Source organism: Microtus oregoni, unplaced genomic scaffold (genome assembly GCF_018167655.1).
Source record: "Microtus oregoni isolate MIOR12 unplaced genomic scaffold, Mior012 000031F_ref0000149, whole genome shotgun sequence".
Taxonomy (NCBI): Eukaryota; Metazoa; Chordata; class Mammalia; order Rodentia; family Cricetidae; genus Microtus; species Microtus oregoni.
Window position 1 is genome coordinate 17,777,454 of NW_024543090.1, and position 19,075 is coordinate 17,796,528.

General features: G+C 41.6%; 1 protein-coding gene across 1 annotated transcript; it reads right to left on the reverse strand.

Annotated features, from left to right (window-relative positions):
- Positions 1-1,995: 1,995 nt before the first annotated feature.
- LOC121465837 (60S ribosomal protein L7a-like) lies at positions 1,996-2,799 on the reverse strand. The gene has a single exon (XM_041679247.1). It carries the CDS (start codon positions 2,794-2,796, stop codon positions 1,996-1,998), a length of 801 nt encoding a protein of 266 aa, XP_041535181.1. The 5' UTR covers positions 2,797-2,799.
- Positions 2,800-19,075: the final 16,276 nt, after the last annotated feature.

Genomic DNA, 19,075 nt, shown 5'->3' on the forward strand with positions numbered 1-19,075 from the left:
CAGCAAACTGTTCAGTCACATCTGTGTGCAGGATGCTGACTGACATCGGTCCAGATGAAGCTACATCTCTTTACCCGTGGTCCTCAAATTCATCCAAGAAGGCTTGAGAGTTTCAGATGCCTGGCTTTCCCTTCACATCCTGTGAGGCAGAGCCCTTAGAGTGGAGCTTTATACACATTCCCTGTTTTGCACCTTGTGTCATACCTTTATATATGAAGTTCACCCAACAGCAGTAAATAAACCCTTGAATATAGTTTTTTTTTTTTTATTTTCAAGACAGGGTTTCTCCGTAGCTTTTTGGTTCCTGTCCTGGAACTAGCTCTTGTAGACCAGGCTGGCCTCAAACTCACAGAGATCCGCCTGCCTCTGCCTCCCAAGTGCTGGGATTAAAGGCGTGCGCCACCACCGCCTGGCTATAGTTTTTTTTTAACTTTCTTTTTGTTTTATTGAGAAAAAAAACAATTTCCGCCTCCTCCCAGCCTCCCACTCCTCCCCCCCCCACACTCCTCTCCCCGTCCCCCCATTCCTCTCCCTCTCCCCCTCCCTCTCAAGTCTGAAGAGTAGTCAGGGTTCCTTGCCCTGTGGAAAGTCCAAAGCACCCCCCCCACCCCCATCCTGGTCTAGGAAGGTGAACATCCAAACTGGCTAGGCTCCCAAACAGCCAGAACATGAAGTAGGATCAAAACCCAGTGCCATTGTCCTTGGCTTCTCAGCAGCCCTCATTGTTCGCCATATTCAGAGAGTCCGGTTTTATCCCCTGCTTTTTCAGTCACAGTCCAGCTGGCCTTGGTGAGCTCCCAATAGATCAGCCCCACTGTCTCTGTCGGTGGGTGCACCCCTCTTGATCCTGACTTCCTTGCTTGTCTTCTCCCTCCTTCTGTTCCTCATTGGGACTTTGGGAGCTCAGTCCAGTACTCCAGTGTGGGTCTCTGTCTCTATCTCCATCCATCGCCAGATGAAGGTTCTATGGTGATATGCAAAATATTCATCAGTATGGCTATAGGATAGGATCATTTCAGGTTTCCTATCTTCAGCTGCCCCAGGAACTAACTGGGGACCTCTAAAGAAGCTAAATAATAAGGTGAACCCAAAGAAAAACATATAGCTATCCTCTTGGGTAGGGGAAGTAGACAAGATTGCCAGGCAAAAATCGGGATCTTAAGGGTGGGGGGGAGGGGGGTAAGGGGAGATGGGGAGAGAAAAGTGAAAAGGGTAGGATGGGGAGAACTTGGGGCAACGGGATGATTGGGATAAAGGAAGGTTGGATAGGGGAGCAGGGAAGCACATATCTTAATTAAGGGAGCCATCTTAGGGTTGGGAAGAGACTTGGACCTAGAGGGGCTTCCAGGTGCCCAAGGTGAGGTCCGGCTATAGTTTTTAATGAATACGTGAACCACCATTTTCAAGTGAGGGTGAATTATTTTAGTCTACTCTTCCCTTTATAAAAAGACAGTGGTTATTTAGGAGAAGTTTTAGATCAATGGCAATATGCATAAGAAAATGAAACAAGTATAGAGACTGCCCACTGGTGCCCCTGCCTCAGCAAGGCACTAGCCAGGGCAATGACAGGTTGGTCATAGCTGATGAGCCCAGTATACTCATTGCCCTCCAGATCCTCTGTGTCCTATTCTCTCTTCTCTACTCTCTGGCCCCTGGCAACTACATACCTGTATAACTAACTGTGTCCACACATTTGCTTTTTCCAGACTGACCTGCACTTATAAACACAATGAGTAGACCCTTCAGATTTATCTAAGATCTTTCTGCATCTTCTCAAAGTTTGATAACACTTTTCTGTATAGTAATGAATGATATTCTATGATGTAGGCATACCAGTTTTTCTACATACTTAGTAAGGAGTATCTTGGCTATCTCCACTCATTTTGACAATTATGAATAAAGCTGCGAGAGTAGTTTATATGCAGTTTTTATTTTTATTTTATTTTTTTGGAAGTTTTATAATTATATTTATGTACAGAAAACTCAGCAGTACATTTAACCCAGTTTAGTGGCGAGTTCTTTGGCCTTTGCCTTTTCCAGCTTGGCAATTCGAGCCACAGATTTAGGACCCAGGACGTTGCCTCCCCAGTGGCGGCGGATCTCATCATATCTGTCGTTGTAATTGGTCCTAATAGCTTCCACCAGCTTGGCCAGAGCACCCTTGTCTTCCGAGTTAACCTGTGTGAAGGCAACAGTGGTGCACGTCTTCCTATGGACCAGCCGCCCCAGCCTGGCCTTTCCCTTGATGATGCAGTAGGGGACCCCCATCTTGCGACACAGAGCAGGCAGGAAGACCACCAGCTCAATGGGGTCTACGTCGTGGGCAATCACCACCAGCTGAGCCTTCTTGTTCTCTACCAAAGTGGTGACTGTATTGACGCCCTCTCGAAGGACAGGTGGTCTCTTAGTCGGGACATCCCCTTTGCCGGCAGCTTTCTTCTCAGCACGGGCCAGCAGCCTCTGCTTCTTTTCCTGCTTGGTCTCTGGCCTGTACTTGTGGGCAAGTTTAAGCAACTGGGTAGCTGTTTGCAGGTCCAGGGCTTGGGTGAACTGGTTAATGGCTGGAGGAACTTTGAGCCGCTTATAGAGGATGGCCCTCTGCCGCTGCAGCCTGATGTAGCGAGGCCATTTGACGAAGCGCGTGAGATCTCTCTTGGGCTGGATGTCCTGCCCAATGCCGAAGTTCTTAGGCCTCTTCTCAAACAAAGGATTCACCACCTTCTTCGCCTCCTGCTTCTTCACGACGGCGGGGGCCGGGGCCACCTTCTTCCCCTTGGCCTTCTTTCCCTTGAGCATCTTGCCGGGCTGGAGGAGAGAGTATTTACATATTCCTGTTTACTTTGACTACTGGTAAAATATATGCATGAGGTGTGTTTTAGGTAACTCTGTTAACAATATTGCTACTTATAATTATCTAGTTATAGTATGTAAATATTTGAGTCTTTACAATAGAAGACATACAAACCATCTATTCTGTAAGCACACGATGGCCTCATAAGGACCATGTTGAAGATGACAAGATGCCTTCATGTCTGTGAGACACAAGCCAAAGAATTTCTGAGCCTTGTTTTGGTGTGGTCCCATGCTTGTCATCAGTGCCAAAGGCACTGTTTTTGTGCCAAATATCTTTGCATTTGTGCCCATGTGCCATACTCACTGAGGCTATGTAGTGTTAGATGTGTGGACAATAGATGCCTAAAGAAATATCAAAGATAACATTTTCCCTTAAGTGGCCGGGACTATTTCTGGGCTCCTAGCCTCTTTTCTCATTTTTCTATTACTTCAAGATTATGTCAAGCTGAATGAACAAAAGCAAAAGGAAAAAGAATCCAGCAAAAAGCTGGGAAAGAAAAACATTTTGAAGATCTTAGAGAAGGAAGGCATTTTATTTTGTATTTTTAAAAGACTACTATTTTTATCAAAATCTTTTAAAATCAAAATATACTCATGCTAATTCTTCCTTTCCTCTACCTTATCCTATGTTCTCTCCTTCTATTCCCATGTCCCCCCAGCCCCTTTAAAACTGATAGCTTTTTTTCTTGTTTGTTATTGTTTCATATATAAACATATAAACACAAATACAACTTGCTGAGTCCTTTAGTTTAGTGTCACTTGTGAGTATATGATTTCAGGGCTGATCAGTTGGTATTGGATAGCCAACTAGGGGCCTTACCTTTATGAGAGGCTAATGCTCCCTCTACCTGTAGCTTTTGCTTTTGGGACCCCTGTGAGAATTTTTCCTCTTATTAGTCAGTATACTATTGATATTAAAGTTGGTGATCTTGCCTAGGCAAGTCATATTGTTGGATATCATGGGTGCGGCGTCCCTGCCATTTGCAGGTGTCATAATCTCACGACACTGGTCCTTTGCCTCTTACAATCTTTTGCCCCCTCTTCTGTGATGTTCCCTGAGCCTTAGGTGCCAAAGTTGTGTTATAGCTATATCCACAGGAGCTGGGTTCTACATGACCTGTTTGTCTCTGCATTATTACAGGTTGGGCTTTCTGTGATAGGCTTTGCTCCCAAGATGTTTCTTCTATGAGGGTTGAGAGCTACACTTATTTGTGGGTCTAAGATTAAGTATTTAGAATGCAGTTAAGATTTATGCTGATCTAGTAAAAATGATGAAGGTGGGTTCTCTTCTCAGATCCGTGACCTCACTAGTCCTGGGTAGTTTGTTAGGTTTCTAGCAGCAGCGGGCATAATTTTCTTCCCATCGAGTGGCCTTCAGTCCAATTAGACATCTCTTAGTGTCTGCTAATATGAGTGCCACTATTGTGTCTTTAGGGGCATCTTGCCGTGCTGATTGTTATAATATGTCCTTAGTATCACAGCTAGACAGGACTATTGAGAGCTTCTCTCTCTGAAGTTTGCATAGCACTGTCCTCTAACATGAAAGCTAGACCACAGAAGGAGCCTTTCAGGTTAGAAGGAAAGTACTTTAGAACCCGCCCCCTCCTCCAATCTCTGTTATTTCTATTCTTATTACTTCCTTACACTGAGCCAGGCTCAACCCTTGCTGGTAAGTTGTTCAGTCCTGACTGCCTGAAAGCAAGCACTTGAGAATTATCTTTTCTACTGTAATATAGCTAAGGACTGTATCATTTTATGGCAACATTTCCTATAGTTAAAAAAAATCTCCATTTTCTGTGTAAACATGGAAAAGTGCACCATGATAGCCGTGAAACACACATGTCTTCTTTCACCTATTTCACCTACTCTTCAAGCTTTCTTTGGAAAACCTGGGACCCATATTTCCATGTGGCAATTTTCTAGTTTTTGATAGGAACCACAAAGCACTTTCTGTTTATGGATATTTCCATATAATAAAACTAGGCATTTCTCATCAATACTATTTGTAGTCCCTTTTATAAAATTAAATGTACACCAAAGTATGTATGATCTGAAAATAAAAGTAAAAGGAAGGAACTCTGTGCCTATCAGTAGATGCCACGAAATAAGTTTATCAAACAACAACAAAAACAGCTGCTCAGCCTGAGAGACTTCCTGATTGCAATAGTTATAGATACAATAGAGATGACAATTTTGAAGACACCCAGAGAATGCTAAAATATTACACATACAATGTTTTGTATTGAGTATAGGATAAAAAGGTAATAGTTTGAAGACATATGCTATTTAAAGTGATTTCACATTGATTTTATGATTTCACAACTTGAAGTTCTGACTTGCAGCACACTTACAGCTGCAGCCCATGCTCACAACCATGTTTGTGTCATAAAAGTGTCTTTGTAAATTTTTAAAAAGTGTATGGTCACTATTCTAGATAGCAGTTACCTTCAGGAATATCAGAGTATTTTTGATTGTCACAGGTAGTGGGAGGGTTCTGATAGAAATTCTATTCACTTGGATGGACTAATTAGATCTAAGCTGTTACTAAGGCCCTGAGGAGGAGGAAGGGCAGAGAAAGAAGGGCTCCTGTGAGCTCTCTAAGTCCCCTGTCACACTTCTGCTTTACTGGCCTGCTTAGCCAAACTGCAACCAGCCACACTGTCATGTTGGCACATTAATTGGAAAACTCAGTAATTTATAGGAATCTGTTAGTGCCCTTTAGAAGGTGACCGAACACTCCAAATTGTGGAACTGGGATGAACCAGGCCTTCCTGATTATCTACTAGAATCCACCTGGAGGTCCTTGCCTTTTTCCTGTTTCCATTATTAGGACTCCAGGACATAATAATTATAAAAAAATTAAGGGATGCTTAAGTATCGTACTCTCCCCTAACACACACATCATTCTCTGGAAGATGACAAGACAAATATTGCCATCAGACGCATAGGGGTTAAAAGTGACAATAAGACCTCTAGGTTTAGTCAAAAGTTTACCTATGGAAATGAAATATGAAAACCATAGCAGTGTTACCAAACGTGTTTGTGAGACTGAATGGTGGGATTTTTGCCTTCAGTGCTTTAGAAACCTACACGGAATTTGAGGAAGCTCTCACCTCTTCAGGGACACTTATGACAGTATCATCAGAACTTATCTCAGGTGCATAAACTGTTTTTTTGGAGACCTTATCACAATGGTGGTATATCTTGTGTAGCCTTGATACAGGGGGGAGGGGCCTTGGTTCTGCCTCAAGTTGGCAAGCCAGACCTTGTTGACTCTCCAAAGAAGGCCTTACCTCCCCTAAGGAGTGGACAGGAAATGGGAAAGGGAGAGGTGGGGAGCGGTAGAAGGGGAGGAAGGTGGAACTGGGGTTGATACATAAAATGAAAAGTAAATTTTTAATAAAAATATAAAAAATAACTTATACATGTAACCATTTTGTAGATATCCATCATTTTCCATGCATTACAACCATTTATAATATGGGATTCCCCTCTGTATGCTATGAATATGTTTTATTATCATTAGTTAATGAATTGTTGCCTATGGCAGGACAGAATATAGCTAGGTGGAAAAGCCAAACTGAATACATGGAGAAAGAAGGTGGAGTTGAGAGAGATGTGAGCAGCTGCCAGAGAAACAAGATGTGAGGTTACAAGCCACAAACCACATGATAAAATATAGAATAAAAGAAAAATGGTTAATTTAAGTTGTAAGAGCTAGTTAATAATAAGACTGAGCTAATAAGTCAGACAGTATGTAATTAATATTAAGCCTCTGAGTAATTTTGTTTGTTTGTTTTTGTTTTGTTTTGTTTTGTTTTTGAGACAGGGTTTCTCTGTCACTTTGGAGCCTGTCTCGGAACTAGCCCTTGTAGACCAGGCTGGCCTCAAACTCACAGAGATCCACCTGTCTCCACCTCCCAAGTGCTGGGATTAAAGGCATGCACCACCACTACCTGGCCTGAGTGGTTATTTAAAAATCTGAGTTGGATCAGGTGGGACAAGAAACTACCAGTTACAAATATTTAGTCATCATGAGAATGATATTCTTCATTTTTTAAGTTACAAGGACTTTTGCAGTTGGTTTTCCCCAGCTATGCCTCTCCCTTACCATAAATACAAAGCTAAGCTTAATGCCAGCCCAATGATGAAACCTGAACATTTAGGAAAGCCTAGGAAAATTGAATATTAAACAGAAAAGAGAAAGAGAAGTTGGCTATGGAAGAAGGTGGATTCTGATGATGGGGCCCTAACATCGGGATCTAGGCACTGTGAGGAGTTTCCCCCTTTATTTTGTATCATGCATAGATAGTATTATACACCACTTCATAGCTATCTTGCTACTATTTCTAAGGGGAGCTGTGCCATATTGGCTTGGATAAATTCAAAAGTTTGCCCTGTGTATGTAACATATGAAAGCAAGAGCTTCTGAGTAGGCACTTTCTCGATTATTTGTCAGAAGTCCTTCCACAAAATACACAGTCAGCATAATTTCAGAGGGGCTCAATAATGTGGAAGGAATGAGGTTTCAAGAGTTATAGCAGTAATTGATGACGGAGTTTGTGTGTGGAAAGATCTGGGCTTCTCAAGGTCATACTGAATTTCATGAAGATGCTAAAGAAAGATGCAGTGAGCAAGGGTTTGGCAAAAGCGAAAGTTACTGTGAGTCTGACATCAAAGCGAACTTATTTTTCCTTATAAATCTATTTCTAACATAACTTTAAAAGAATAAAAGTAGGTACCCCCTCTTATATATTTTAACCAGCTAAACACCAATCAAAGCTAAGTTATAAACAACCTAGGGAAGGCCACAAACTCAAGATACGTGATGGTCTTAACATACTTGATAAATCCCAAAACAGTGGCTTCGTCTTGGCTCACCAAAGTACAAGTATGTTCTGTACTCCATAGTTGTTTGGTTAGGGCTTAGTGAATGAAAGAGTAGAAGACTGAGTAAGTAGTTGCATTATGTTCTTTTCTTGTTTACCGTGTACACTCACGTATTACATACATGGATTTGTTTCTCTGGATTGCACTGACGGGTGAGGACTCTACCCACAGGTTTCTACCAAGTCTCCTTTACAGTAGACTGGAGGTACCCAGGGAGCTGTGCAGTCCAAGCTCTTACTTTCTCTCTGGGACAAAATGAGCTGTTCTTGCAAAGATTAATCACAATTTTAGCTTCATGAGCATTGTAAGTCTAACCCAAAGGTAAGACCATCTCCCCAAGTGGAACCATCAACTTAGTAAGCAAATAGACCCTTCTGATTCCAAAAGGAAAACACTGGGACTCTGTAGAATTTTTGCTAGCCTCTTGTTTTGCCATGTCTTTAGCTGACCTTCACTTGTGTTTTCTTTTGCATTTTTCAGATATAATATTGTGAGACAGTGATTTGGACTCACAAATACCTTGTAGTATGACTGAGAACACAGCAATACCAAAGAATATTAACAAAATCTGCTTAAAATTTAAAGTCCCACTTGGATGTGCTAAATGATGAAGTCAAAGGAAGAGTGTAGGAATGTCCCTCCTCTTTAAAGCGATGAGGTTGAGAGAGAATGAAAGGATGCATAGGCCTGGGAACCTGGGGGTTTCTGGGTCAATTTCTGACTGAGTTTCACTCTACACGTGAAAATACATGTTAGAAAGAAAACAGTTTTGAGATGGTCACAGGGTTCAGTAGTTTAACACCATCATTCCGCCTTTTTTCATTCACATGTAACTTTTAGGCTTTTCTGCTCCAGGAGCTTTGAACTCAGAAATCTTGGTTTTCCCACTCATTCTCCTCTGGATTTTAGCATCAAGAGGGCCTGTAGCACGTAGGGAGAGTGACATACAACTGTCAATGGACAGCTCGCATGCTCGTCTTTATATGGTTTGGATTATTCTGTCATTCAGAGCGTTTCAGGCTCAGAATATGCTTTTTCATTTTTGATTTACCACGGCTTCATATTTAGAAAAAATTGTCTTTTAAGAAACCCCAAATAGATTGTTTCGTGCTTTTATTTCTCTTGCATATTAATACCCTCAATGCTTACTAGCCTTTGGGCACATTAACACATACAATAGAAAGACAGACAGACTCTGCCATTTAGTTCACACTTCGGCAGTAAATTTGCAAACAAAGCACAGCTATGGACCTCGCCTGGGAATTTCCCTCCTTTCTTTCTGTGCATTATGACATGGACTTCGATGATGCAAACAAGAAGCCGCAGCTCCCCGGAAGAAGGCCCTATTTTTCTTACAGATGGAAGAAACAGGGTCCTCTGAAGAAGACAAACCTGAAGGAGAAGCTGGCACCTGGAGACACAACACAGATGGCCCAGCAGGGTAATGCACTCTGAAGTTATCCATGTCTGCACACTTAGTGGGCTTTGCGACTCATCAGCTTGGGGAAACATGTCCCATTAGAGAATATTTCCCAGACTCTAATAATTTCTTGAATTAAAAGTGTCATAAATTGGGAAGTGGATTACCAAATTAAAAGCAAGTAAAAGGCAAATTTCTAAAACAGGTATTGAAGGGAAAAGTGTGAGTGGTGCCATAACCAGATTCTAGAGGTACGCACATAACATTCATATTATATTATTTATTACATTATTTTCAGTGATAAGTCAGTTAGATACACATACATTTCATGTCTTAACATTTCCTTCACCTTCAATTTGCCAAGAAAAAAGTCACTTCCATTACAAAGTGTTGGGTAATAGGTCCTATACATTTGTTATCTTACACATTTTATTAAGTAAAAGGGTTAAGTTTCTTGAGAAAATATTCCTGTTAGGAAAATATTACTGAACTTAATGATAATAGCAGAAAGAGGTAGCCATATCTTCTGAGTCCCTAACTCTGCTGCGTATCAGCAATTATTAGTAGAGTGTCCACAATGTCCTGAGTAAGATTAATTTTTGAAATGTACTGGGGAATAAAAAAGAACTTGGACTTGATTTAAAGAACATAATCTTTAAACCATTGGAGTGAAGATACTATTTATTTTAAAAATCAAATATATTTAAAAATTTATTTGTGAAGCAAAATGAATTTAAAATAAATATACCAAGAAACAAGTATTTTGAGATATGTTTTCCCAATAAAGTCTTGTTATCCTCATTTTGTTTATGGTAAAACTGACATCCCAAAATTTTTAATGGATTACTCACGAAAATACCCATTAGAGGGGACTATCCAAACCCAAGCAAGCTGAATATTTCTCCATCCTACAGCTATAGGGAAGAGAAATCCATTGCTTCAGAACACTGCATTCATGGTACCCAATCTAAAACCCACCAAGCAAAGTGAGGGTGTGATTGTGTCTGGGACCCGAGAGAGACAATTTTAGGTGAGACCTAAAGACATCCGATTCCAGCATCATGAGAGTGGCTTCCTACCCTCTTCCTCTAGGTGGCGTTCTCCAGCGAGACTAAAGGATGACCCTGTTCTTTGTTGCCATCAAACATGGTTTTAGAAGTCAGAAAGCTCAGATTAAGTTTCAAGAAATTAGTTTCAAGCCAGCTTACTATTTGTTGCTGCTCTGATCTCATCTCGTTTTTCCTTTGGATTTTTTTGACCTCAACAACTGTCTCCTCTAACTAAATTTGACCATTTTTCACTCTCCCAGTTAGGTTCTATTGTAATAATGTACCACAGTCAACTTGGGGGTAAAAAGGTTTATTTGGCTTCCAAATCCTGATCAGAGTCCATCAGGAGGGGAAGTCAAGGTGGGAACTAAAGCAGAGACCATGAGGAATTGTACTTACTAGCTTGCTTCCCCTGGTTTGCTCAACTACATTTTTTTTAAACCTCCCAGGACTGATTGCTAAGGGGGTGGTACCACCTACAGCCCTCCCAAATCAATCCTCTATTGGATTGTCTTTCAGCAAACTTATGGGACAATGCCTCAACTAAGGTTCCTTCTTCCCATACAATTCAAGCTTGTGTCAACTTGACAACAAAAAAAAAAAATTATTCGCTCATTATCGATCCTAACACAGTCAGTTTTCTAGTTCTGCCCCACTTTGCAGAACATGGGACTGGATCTGTTTTCCCACGTTCTTGAGCTCCAATGCTTAACTGAAGTCATGTGACAGTGGTCTGCTTAGGTTACACTCATAGTACAAAGTCTATTCAAATGTTATTGGCTTACAAAAGAAAGATTCTTCTCTTGGGTCTCTTGGTTAAAAACAGATTCTGGTGAATTTCTTACCTTTCTTTCCTCAGTTTACCTGAAGCCTTGTGTGGGCCGCTTCTCCTTCTGTTTCTCAGAGGTGGGAAACCTAGATGTCGTTAATGTGTTTCAGTCATATACTGACCCTGGGAAGTCAACAGGAAGTTACTGATTTGTTTCAATCACGGCTCAAGGATATTTTTCGCTGACTGTGACTGTTAGGTTGAATAATCTTACTCCTTACGATTAGGAACTATTAGGAAGTCAGAGAGCACTGTGTTTTTTTTAACAGGTGACCTCTAGACCATCCAGATTCAACTGCTTGTTCTTTATGAATTTAGATATGTCATAATATCGTTATAAGCTTCATTTATTCCATCTGAAAATTGGAAATGATTCTGCTTATTTCATGATTGTGAAGGGCTTGAGTGGATCAATGTTGAGTGTGTAGTCTGACGGGGAAGAATTAATAAATTCTTTTTCTCATTGCTATCATTTTATTCTGATTTACTCAGGTCCCAATAGATAGGAATGTATCTATTTGCATCACTGGGTCAGGACTCAGTTCTGGGCATTTTCATGTCTATCCACTCTGAGAACTCAGCCTTGATGACATCTTGAGACTTCTGTATGGAGTGGTTTTGTGTATGTTTCAACTATAACTTAGTGCCACTTCACACAGCCCGTGGCTCTCGACACATCCTCAGTGGTGGTACTGCCCTTGGGCTGTCATTTTGATTGCTGACTCCTTCAGCCAACCACATTGTGCCACGCTGCCCATCTTCCCTGAGCCATCGCTACTCCTCACTTTCTCTCTGATTTGTAAAGGAAATCTTCCTCATTCTTATGACTCTTCCAGACCTGTTCAGAGGAATGGTTTGGGCATGGTAAATATTTTCTTTCCCAATGATACATACAGTAGCATCCTCAGCCCTCACGCTCAGCCTGGATGCCTTACAGACATCTTTCTCCTGGAGCACTCATCTCAGGAGCCTTGCAATCCCCACCTGTGATCTTGTTCAGCGTTTTCACCCGTGCTCCTACTTGCCTCTGCTCTATCTAACAAATGACCATGTATAAACATCTACAAAGGAATTGCATGAGTTCATAGCATGGTTCAAGGTCTTTTTGGTATAACTAACTCATAGGATCCTTTCACTCGGGGCATGTAGCTGTTTTCCAAATGGTCTATACTAATAAGCGCTTTACCTGACTACATCAGGGTGACCCATTAAAGTGAAGAAAACATAATAAGGTAATTATAACGTTATCCTCAGCTTACAACCTACTAGAAAAGATAACCAGTAAAGTAGTAAAAATAAAAATAAATTACAAATATAATAGGCCATATGCAGCAAATAAACAGGGTGTTATGCCAGACAAAAACAGATAACGCAGCTTTTAGGCAAAGCCTATAAAGATGAGAAAACAAACCACCTATAGGAACAATTGTGTGTCCATCCTTGAAATTAGGATTTCCTCTCAAGCAGTATGTTTAGGAACAGCAGGTCTGAAAGGAGAGGATGGTAGAGCCTGCTGAGATGTTCTGATGCGTTCTCAGCCAGCTGTGTGAGAATGGTACAGCTTCTAATGTCAAAGCTGGGTAACGAGTCTCCTGGGTGCTGATGTTGCCCATCTATAGGGATATGAACACGGCTTTCTGACCCAGGTAAAAACACACATTCCTGTTTCTCCTTGTAAGAAGTCCGAGGAGATAGCAATCTCCCTCTCAGCTGCTTGGTCCCAGTTACAATTGCTGATTCACTTGACCACTCTGACTCAAGATAGCCTAACCTACCTTCTTATTAGTACTCCTAAACTACAGCCATGTGATTCTATTACTTAACAACCCCAAACTAATCTGCTTGGTGTCCCCAGGGATGCTGAGGAGTTTTTTTGTTTGTGTATTCTATTTTCTTACTTTTAATTTCTGAACATGAATTCATTTGTTTCCTGACAATATCTGTCATTTAAAAGATTTTATATTACAAAGGGCCAATTTAGCTCACGCTGAGCTCACAATGTTGCGTGGGAGAGTTTCAGAGACGCAATGGGAACTATTAGTAGGGACATGTTTGCCCAAAGGCAGGGGGTGGGAGCAGAAGGCTCCGAGATAGAGTCTCTCATGATCAGAAGTAGAAGCCAGCAGCACGTAGGGGAATATAAAAAGCTGTTGGGGTAGATGAAACATGATGAGATAATGCATTTAGAAAAAGACAGGCTTGTCTAGAAGTGTTCAATAGGGAGATATATATGGTGCCTTCTATCTCCATTTTGTTATATGACATCAAGTGGAATGAATGGTAACATACACTGGAAGTTTTTGAATTAGAGATAATTTGGGGAAGGACAAGTAATTACATTAGCATTATCAGAATTATGGGGCTTATTTACCTTATATTTGGGTGTGTTTGAGGGTTTGCTTATCCCATAGACCTGAAATTATGTTTCAACCTGGCATTAAAATAATGCATGCTGAAGAGAATTTTGTTGTTAATATTTATTGCCACTCCTACTATTACAATCTAGAAAACAACAACTTGAAGACTAGACAGATGGTTCAATGGGTTAAGTTTTTTAGCATGAATTTAACGACCAGAGTACAGAACCCCCAGACGCACATAAAAAACTGTTCAAGGAGGTACAAGTCTGTAAACACAGCCCTGGGAGGTAGACTCAAGGCCTACACTGGAGGCTCCTGGCCAGTCAGTGTAGCTAAATCTGCAAGCTTCAGGTTAAGAAACATCTTGTCCCAAAAAACGAGGTGGCTAGCGATAGAAGATCTCCACGCATGCACACGTGGATGCACCTGCCCAGAACCATGCACGTGTGCGTCCACACCCCGCCCCAGACACAAAACAGCATCCTAACTGGGGACTACCGATAATACCCTGATTCAATCTTTTCTTCCACTAAACCTCAGTAATTCCTATGCTAATCATTTTGGAAGGAAACTGCCTGACAGAGAGAAACAGGCTTTTGCCAGCATCACATTGGGGAGGAGGGTGTCACGCTCTTCCTGATTTTAAATACTGAAGTTATTCTTGCTCCAGGCAACCTGAACTTCCCATCTCCCAGGAGCTCCCCACATGCTCTGGCTCCCTTCTATTTGGTTTACCTATTCAAAAAACTGCTTACCATGGCAACCCTTGTCTGCATGACAGGCAGTTAAATTTGCTTGGAAAAACTGCAACAAAGTGTCATTTTTTTTTATAAACCCCCTACTCGCAAACGTTTCCTTCCTAAGGGATTTCCAGTCACTCTGTTGTGGTCTTCTGGCCAAAAGACAGCTTGTGAGTGAAAACTTTCTTGAGATCCATGCACTTGTTCGATATTAGGGATGGATGCTGTTGGGCTGGGTATAGCTTCTCAGAACAAAGCGTAATTGGTATTCTAACTCTCCTTTTGATTCCACGGAAACAGCATTCAGATAAACCTTACCTGAACCAAAGAATTATGCATTTTAGGAGGATGTGCTTTGTGAACTGATAGGTAGCGAGATGTGAGGATAATAGACAGAGAGCTAAAAATAATTCTAGCCCAGTCTGGATTGCACTTTGCACCCCCGAATTTGTGTTCCATTCAGAAAAACTCAAACACGTTTCCAGAAGCCCTCCTATGACACTATAGGGTTGGTGCTAACAACAGCAGGTAAGAGTTTTGGTGTGATCATGAATAAATCTGTAGATCCCCTGAACTACTTGTTTAGTAAATGTTGGACACTATTGACATATTTTAAGTATAAAAATTGGTGTTTCTGTGGTATTTATTCCTGTGGCCCAAACATGTTTGGATCAACATGCTAGATGTTATTAAATCTGCAGTTCAAGTTCCCCAAAGTCATAACAGTTGAAACTTTCCCAAAAAATTGTTCACTATTCTTCACATCAAGTTACTAATCTACTCTTAGCATCCAGTCAAGGAAAAAGTATATTGTGTAAATTAGATCTTGGCCCAGAGCATAAATGGATTTAGTTTTATGCTCACAAGGAATCTGGCCATGAATGAATAGTGGGAAATGGAGGTGAGTACAAAAGCGTGTCCCAGAGAACTACTCTTTTGGTTCATGACAGATGCTTCTTCAAGATACTGAAACTCTTCTTCATACTCAAGTACAAGGAAATTGGTAAAGTGATCCCTCAAGGAGACGTGGAAATGCAAGCCTTTAGGGGTTTGTTTGCATTTTAGTAATACCGAAGTTCAGTTTCGCATTCATCTCTCAAGTTCTAGACCTTACTTTAGCAATTTTAAAAGGTTAATATGAGTCTGGATGGCTTGTGATTCACACACTACACATAATGCTGCAATTGCATTACTTACATCATATGGACAAGCTTGAAAATGGGTCAGTGGCAATGATGGGTTGCTCTCCTGAACATGTATTTTATGGATATGTATATATATATATATATATATATATATATATATCCTGCATACTGTATTCTGTATGGAAATTGTATTACCCTGTGTCCTGCAGCAAACATCTGATTTTAAATGGGTGTGAAAAATCAAAAATGTTTGTTCTGTGCCACAGGCAAGGGCACAACTGCCTCCCAAGTGTTAACTTTAAGTCCAAAGAGGTCAGAAATGATGTTTGCAAGATAGGTCTGATCCAAAACTCAGGAGGAAAAGTGAATGCCATTGGATTAGCAACACAGTAGACAATAGTAGATAAGTACTTTGAAGTTAGATACCGCTTTGCAGGGTGTCCCTATAAAGAAAGCATTGTTCAAATCAAATCATAATAACACCAGTTTGCAAGAATGGCCCATGCCCTAAGGTAAACGTTGGAGTTGATCGCAGTACAGGGGGAGACTGAGGGAGAGCAGGAGCATAGTAGACTATGTTTACGGAATTATGTAGCCTTGCAAACCTGCTTGAGGTAGACAAAGACCCAAGAGAGTAGTTATCCTTAATGCAGGCAACAAAGTAGGGAGCAAAGTTATAATGGATGAGACGGAGGAATTACAGACCTGGCTTCTGTTGTGGCAGGGAGATTGGCTGGAGTTGTTAATTGGGATAAGTGTCCACAGGAACTAGGGTGTCAGAGCAGGTAATAAGAGGGGAAGCTGATACTTTACCAAGTTGTCTTCAACTTGATTATTCTTGTGTGGGGTGTTGAGAGGAGGTGTAATAGCGTTTTGAATGTAGGAGGCAGTTTCTCGCGGAGTTGTCATAAAAGAGTGGAGCAAAGACCTTTCTCTAACACACATATATCCATCCATTCATTCGGTTAGGCAGAGAGTTGGGAAATCTTCATTGAATGTCACATAGTTTTGGTTTAAAATAAGATTGTCTTATAATAAGTCTTCCTGTGATAAAATAATAATAGCAATAATGTTTCCTGGCAGCTTCTTGTGGTTTGCTCTGTGCAAAGCAGGCAGTTTGCAGGCCATTATACTAAGAGAAAAACCAAGTCCTTGATCTTTGAGTCTTTATTGTCTAAAGGGGAAAAAAAGAAATAAATAATACAACATGTGATACCTTGATGGAGGAAGGTCATTGGCTAATAAAGGCACTGCCCTGGCCCGTTTAATTGGTTAGAGGATAGGTGGGAGGAGAAAACAGGACAGAACGCTGGGAGGAAGAGGAAGTGAGGTCAGAGACTACACAGCTCTGCTCTCTAGGGAGCCTGAGAGAGACGCCATGCCCCGCTCCGGCATGAAGCTCCGACCCAGGATGGACTAGGCTAGAATCTTCCCGGTAAGACCGGTTCTCACAGATTATTAGAGATGGGTTGATCGGGATGTGAGAATTAGCCTGTAAGTGCTAGAGCTAAAGGGCCAAGCAGTGCTTAAGAGAATACAGTTTCCGTGTAATTATTTCGGGGCATAAGCTAGCCATGTGGGCGGCCGGGTGTGGGGGACGCAGCCCTGCCGCCCCATATTACTACAATACCTATTATAAAATAGTGGAAGAGTTTTGCAATAGAGAATAAATGGGGATTCAACAATGCAAAGTTAGCTACACTTAATTTTAAAGGAAATAACCTCTATGATAAGACTGGAATGGAATGAAATGAAATGTTCAACACTGGAGAGCAGGAGGGATGGTCCAGTCATCGGAAGCACAGGCACAGAAACACTCAAGTAGCAGAGCACAGGACTTCTGTCAACAGGGAAGAAGGCGGGGTGGCTGGAGTATGAGTGAAGAGAGGGATGCCAGGATGCTGGACCACAAGCAGGAATGGGCTAAGCTCTCTCTCACTGCGTAGGCCTTTTCTAGAAGTCCAGATTGAGTTGTAAATGACAACAAGCTTGTGACGTGTTTTAGATCAAGAGGAAAACCGTCATACATGCTTTAGAAAGAGCATGACAATGGCTGCAGTGTGTGTCTAAGCTCCAAGAGAAAGAAAATCATCAAACATGTGACAGCGGGATTTAGGAGCCAAGGCTGCTGTCTTCGAGGCGCACACCGAGAAAAGGGGGGACTAGAAATGACTAGAAATGACTCAGCAATTCTGGCACAACGTCCAGACTTTCTCAAACATGTAAGAGCAGCTATGCCCAAGAGCGATTATAGCAGTATTAGTCACGAACGAGCAATGCAGAAACCACACAGATGCAGATGAGCGACCTCAGCAAGTCACTTACGCACAGGACAATTGCACAGCACCCCAAACACAGCACCCATAGAAACATGAATATGCCTAAGACTGGAAAATGTAAATTTAAAACAACGTCCAAGCCTTAACAACATGATACCACTTAAAATGAAATTAAAATAATCAAGCTAAAATAGATGTACTTCTAGGAATGCGTACGGATGCAAAATCATATCTTGCAAAAAGAAAACATGTAAATGAGGGACCTGCAATCCAGGATAATACTCAGCTCAGGGGACGTAGGACCGCTTGGAAAATGGAACGGAGAAGAAAGGGGTTAGATGTGGGTTACCTGCACCATCCTAGTTTGTATAACATTCATGAATGTTTATTATGCGGTATAAACTCAAAAGTTGAATATAGCATGTATGGGGCCCACATTGAGAGAATGTCAGTGTGACTCAGGTCCTGTATACCGGAGTCCTTCCACGGTGACAACATATACCATAGCTTAGAAGTAAGGATCCCTCCTTCCCACTTACAAGTTAAAAAAAGTCATAAATCAAGGGAAGCATTAATTTCCAACCCAGGCACTTCGGTAATAATATCGTTTTCTGACGTAGGCAGACTGAGGGAGGGTTTGCTCATGTTTCCTTCTTATGCAACCCAGGTCCCCCTGCCCACCGATGCGCTGACCGCAGGGGGCTGGACTCTCCCTCAGCAATCATTAATCAAGAAACTGCCCCTCAGATGCCCCCGGTGGCCCGTATGTGGAGGCAGTTCCTCAGCTGAGAATCCCTCTTCCTAGGTGACTAAAGCTGACCAACACAGAAACTTCATAATAGTTTTCTCTGACTGCTATCAAAGTTGCAACACATTAGGTAATTTTGAAAAAAACAAAAATCATTGTCTCATCACTCTGAAGACAGATGTCTGGGCTGTAATCAAGATTTTAGCAGGGCCATAGGCCCAGGCTGTCTGAGGAGGTTAGTTGTAGAGTTCCAGCTTCTGGTGGCCATGACACTCCTTGACTTGTGGCTGCTTTACTCCAATTTGTACTTCTTTGGTCACAGGACCTTGTCCCCTCTGGCATGTCCCAAAACTTTCTAGCTGTCCTTTTATAAGGGTACTTGCGGTGGCATTTATGATTGACTGGGACAAACTAGACAACCTATACTCTAAGAGTCTTAACTAAATCAAACCTGCAGCAACTTTTTTTTTTCCCCAAATAAGAAAACATGCCCAAGGTCTAGAATCCTTGGGTGAGGTACAGGCAGGTAGATAACAATCCAAATGTTGGGAGTCCTGATGGGAAAAAAAAGAAAAAAGATTGAAGATTCTGAACAGCACCATGGTACGTGCCAACATTTGTAGCTTAGGCTGAGGAAAGCCTGAAAAGATGCTTTTAAAGCTGAGTGGTGGTGGTGCATGCCTTTAATTCCAGCACTCGAGAGCCAGAGGCAAACAGATCTCTGTGAGTTCAAGGCCAGCCTGGTCTACAGATTGAGTTCCT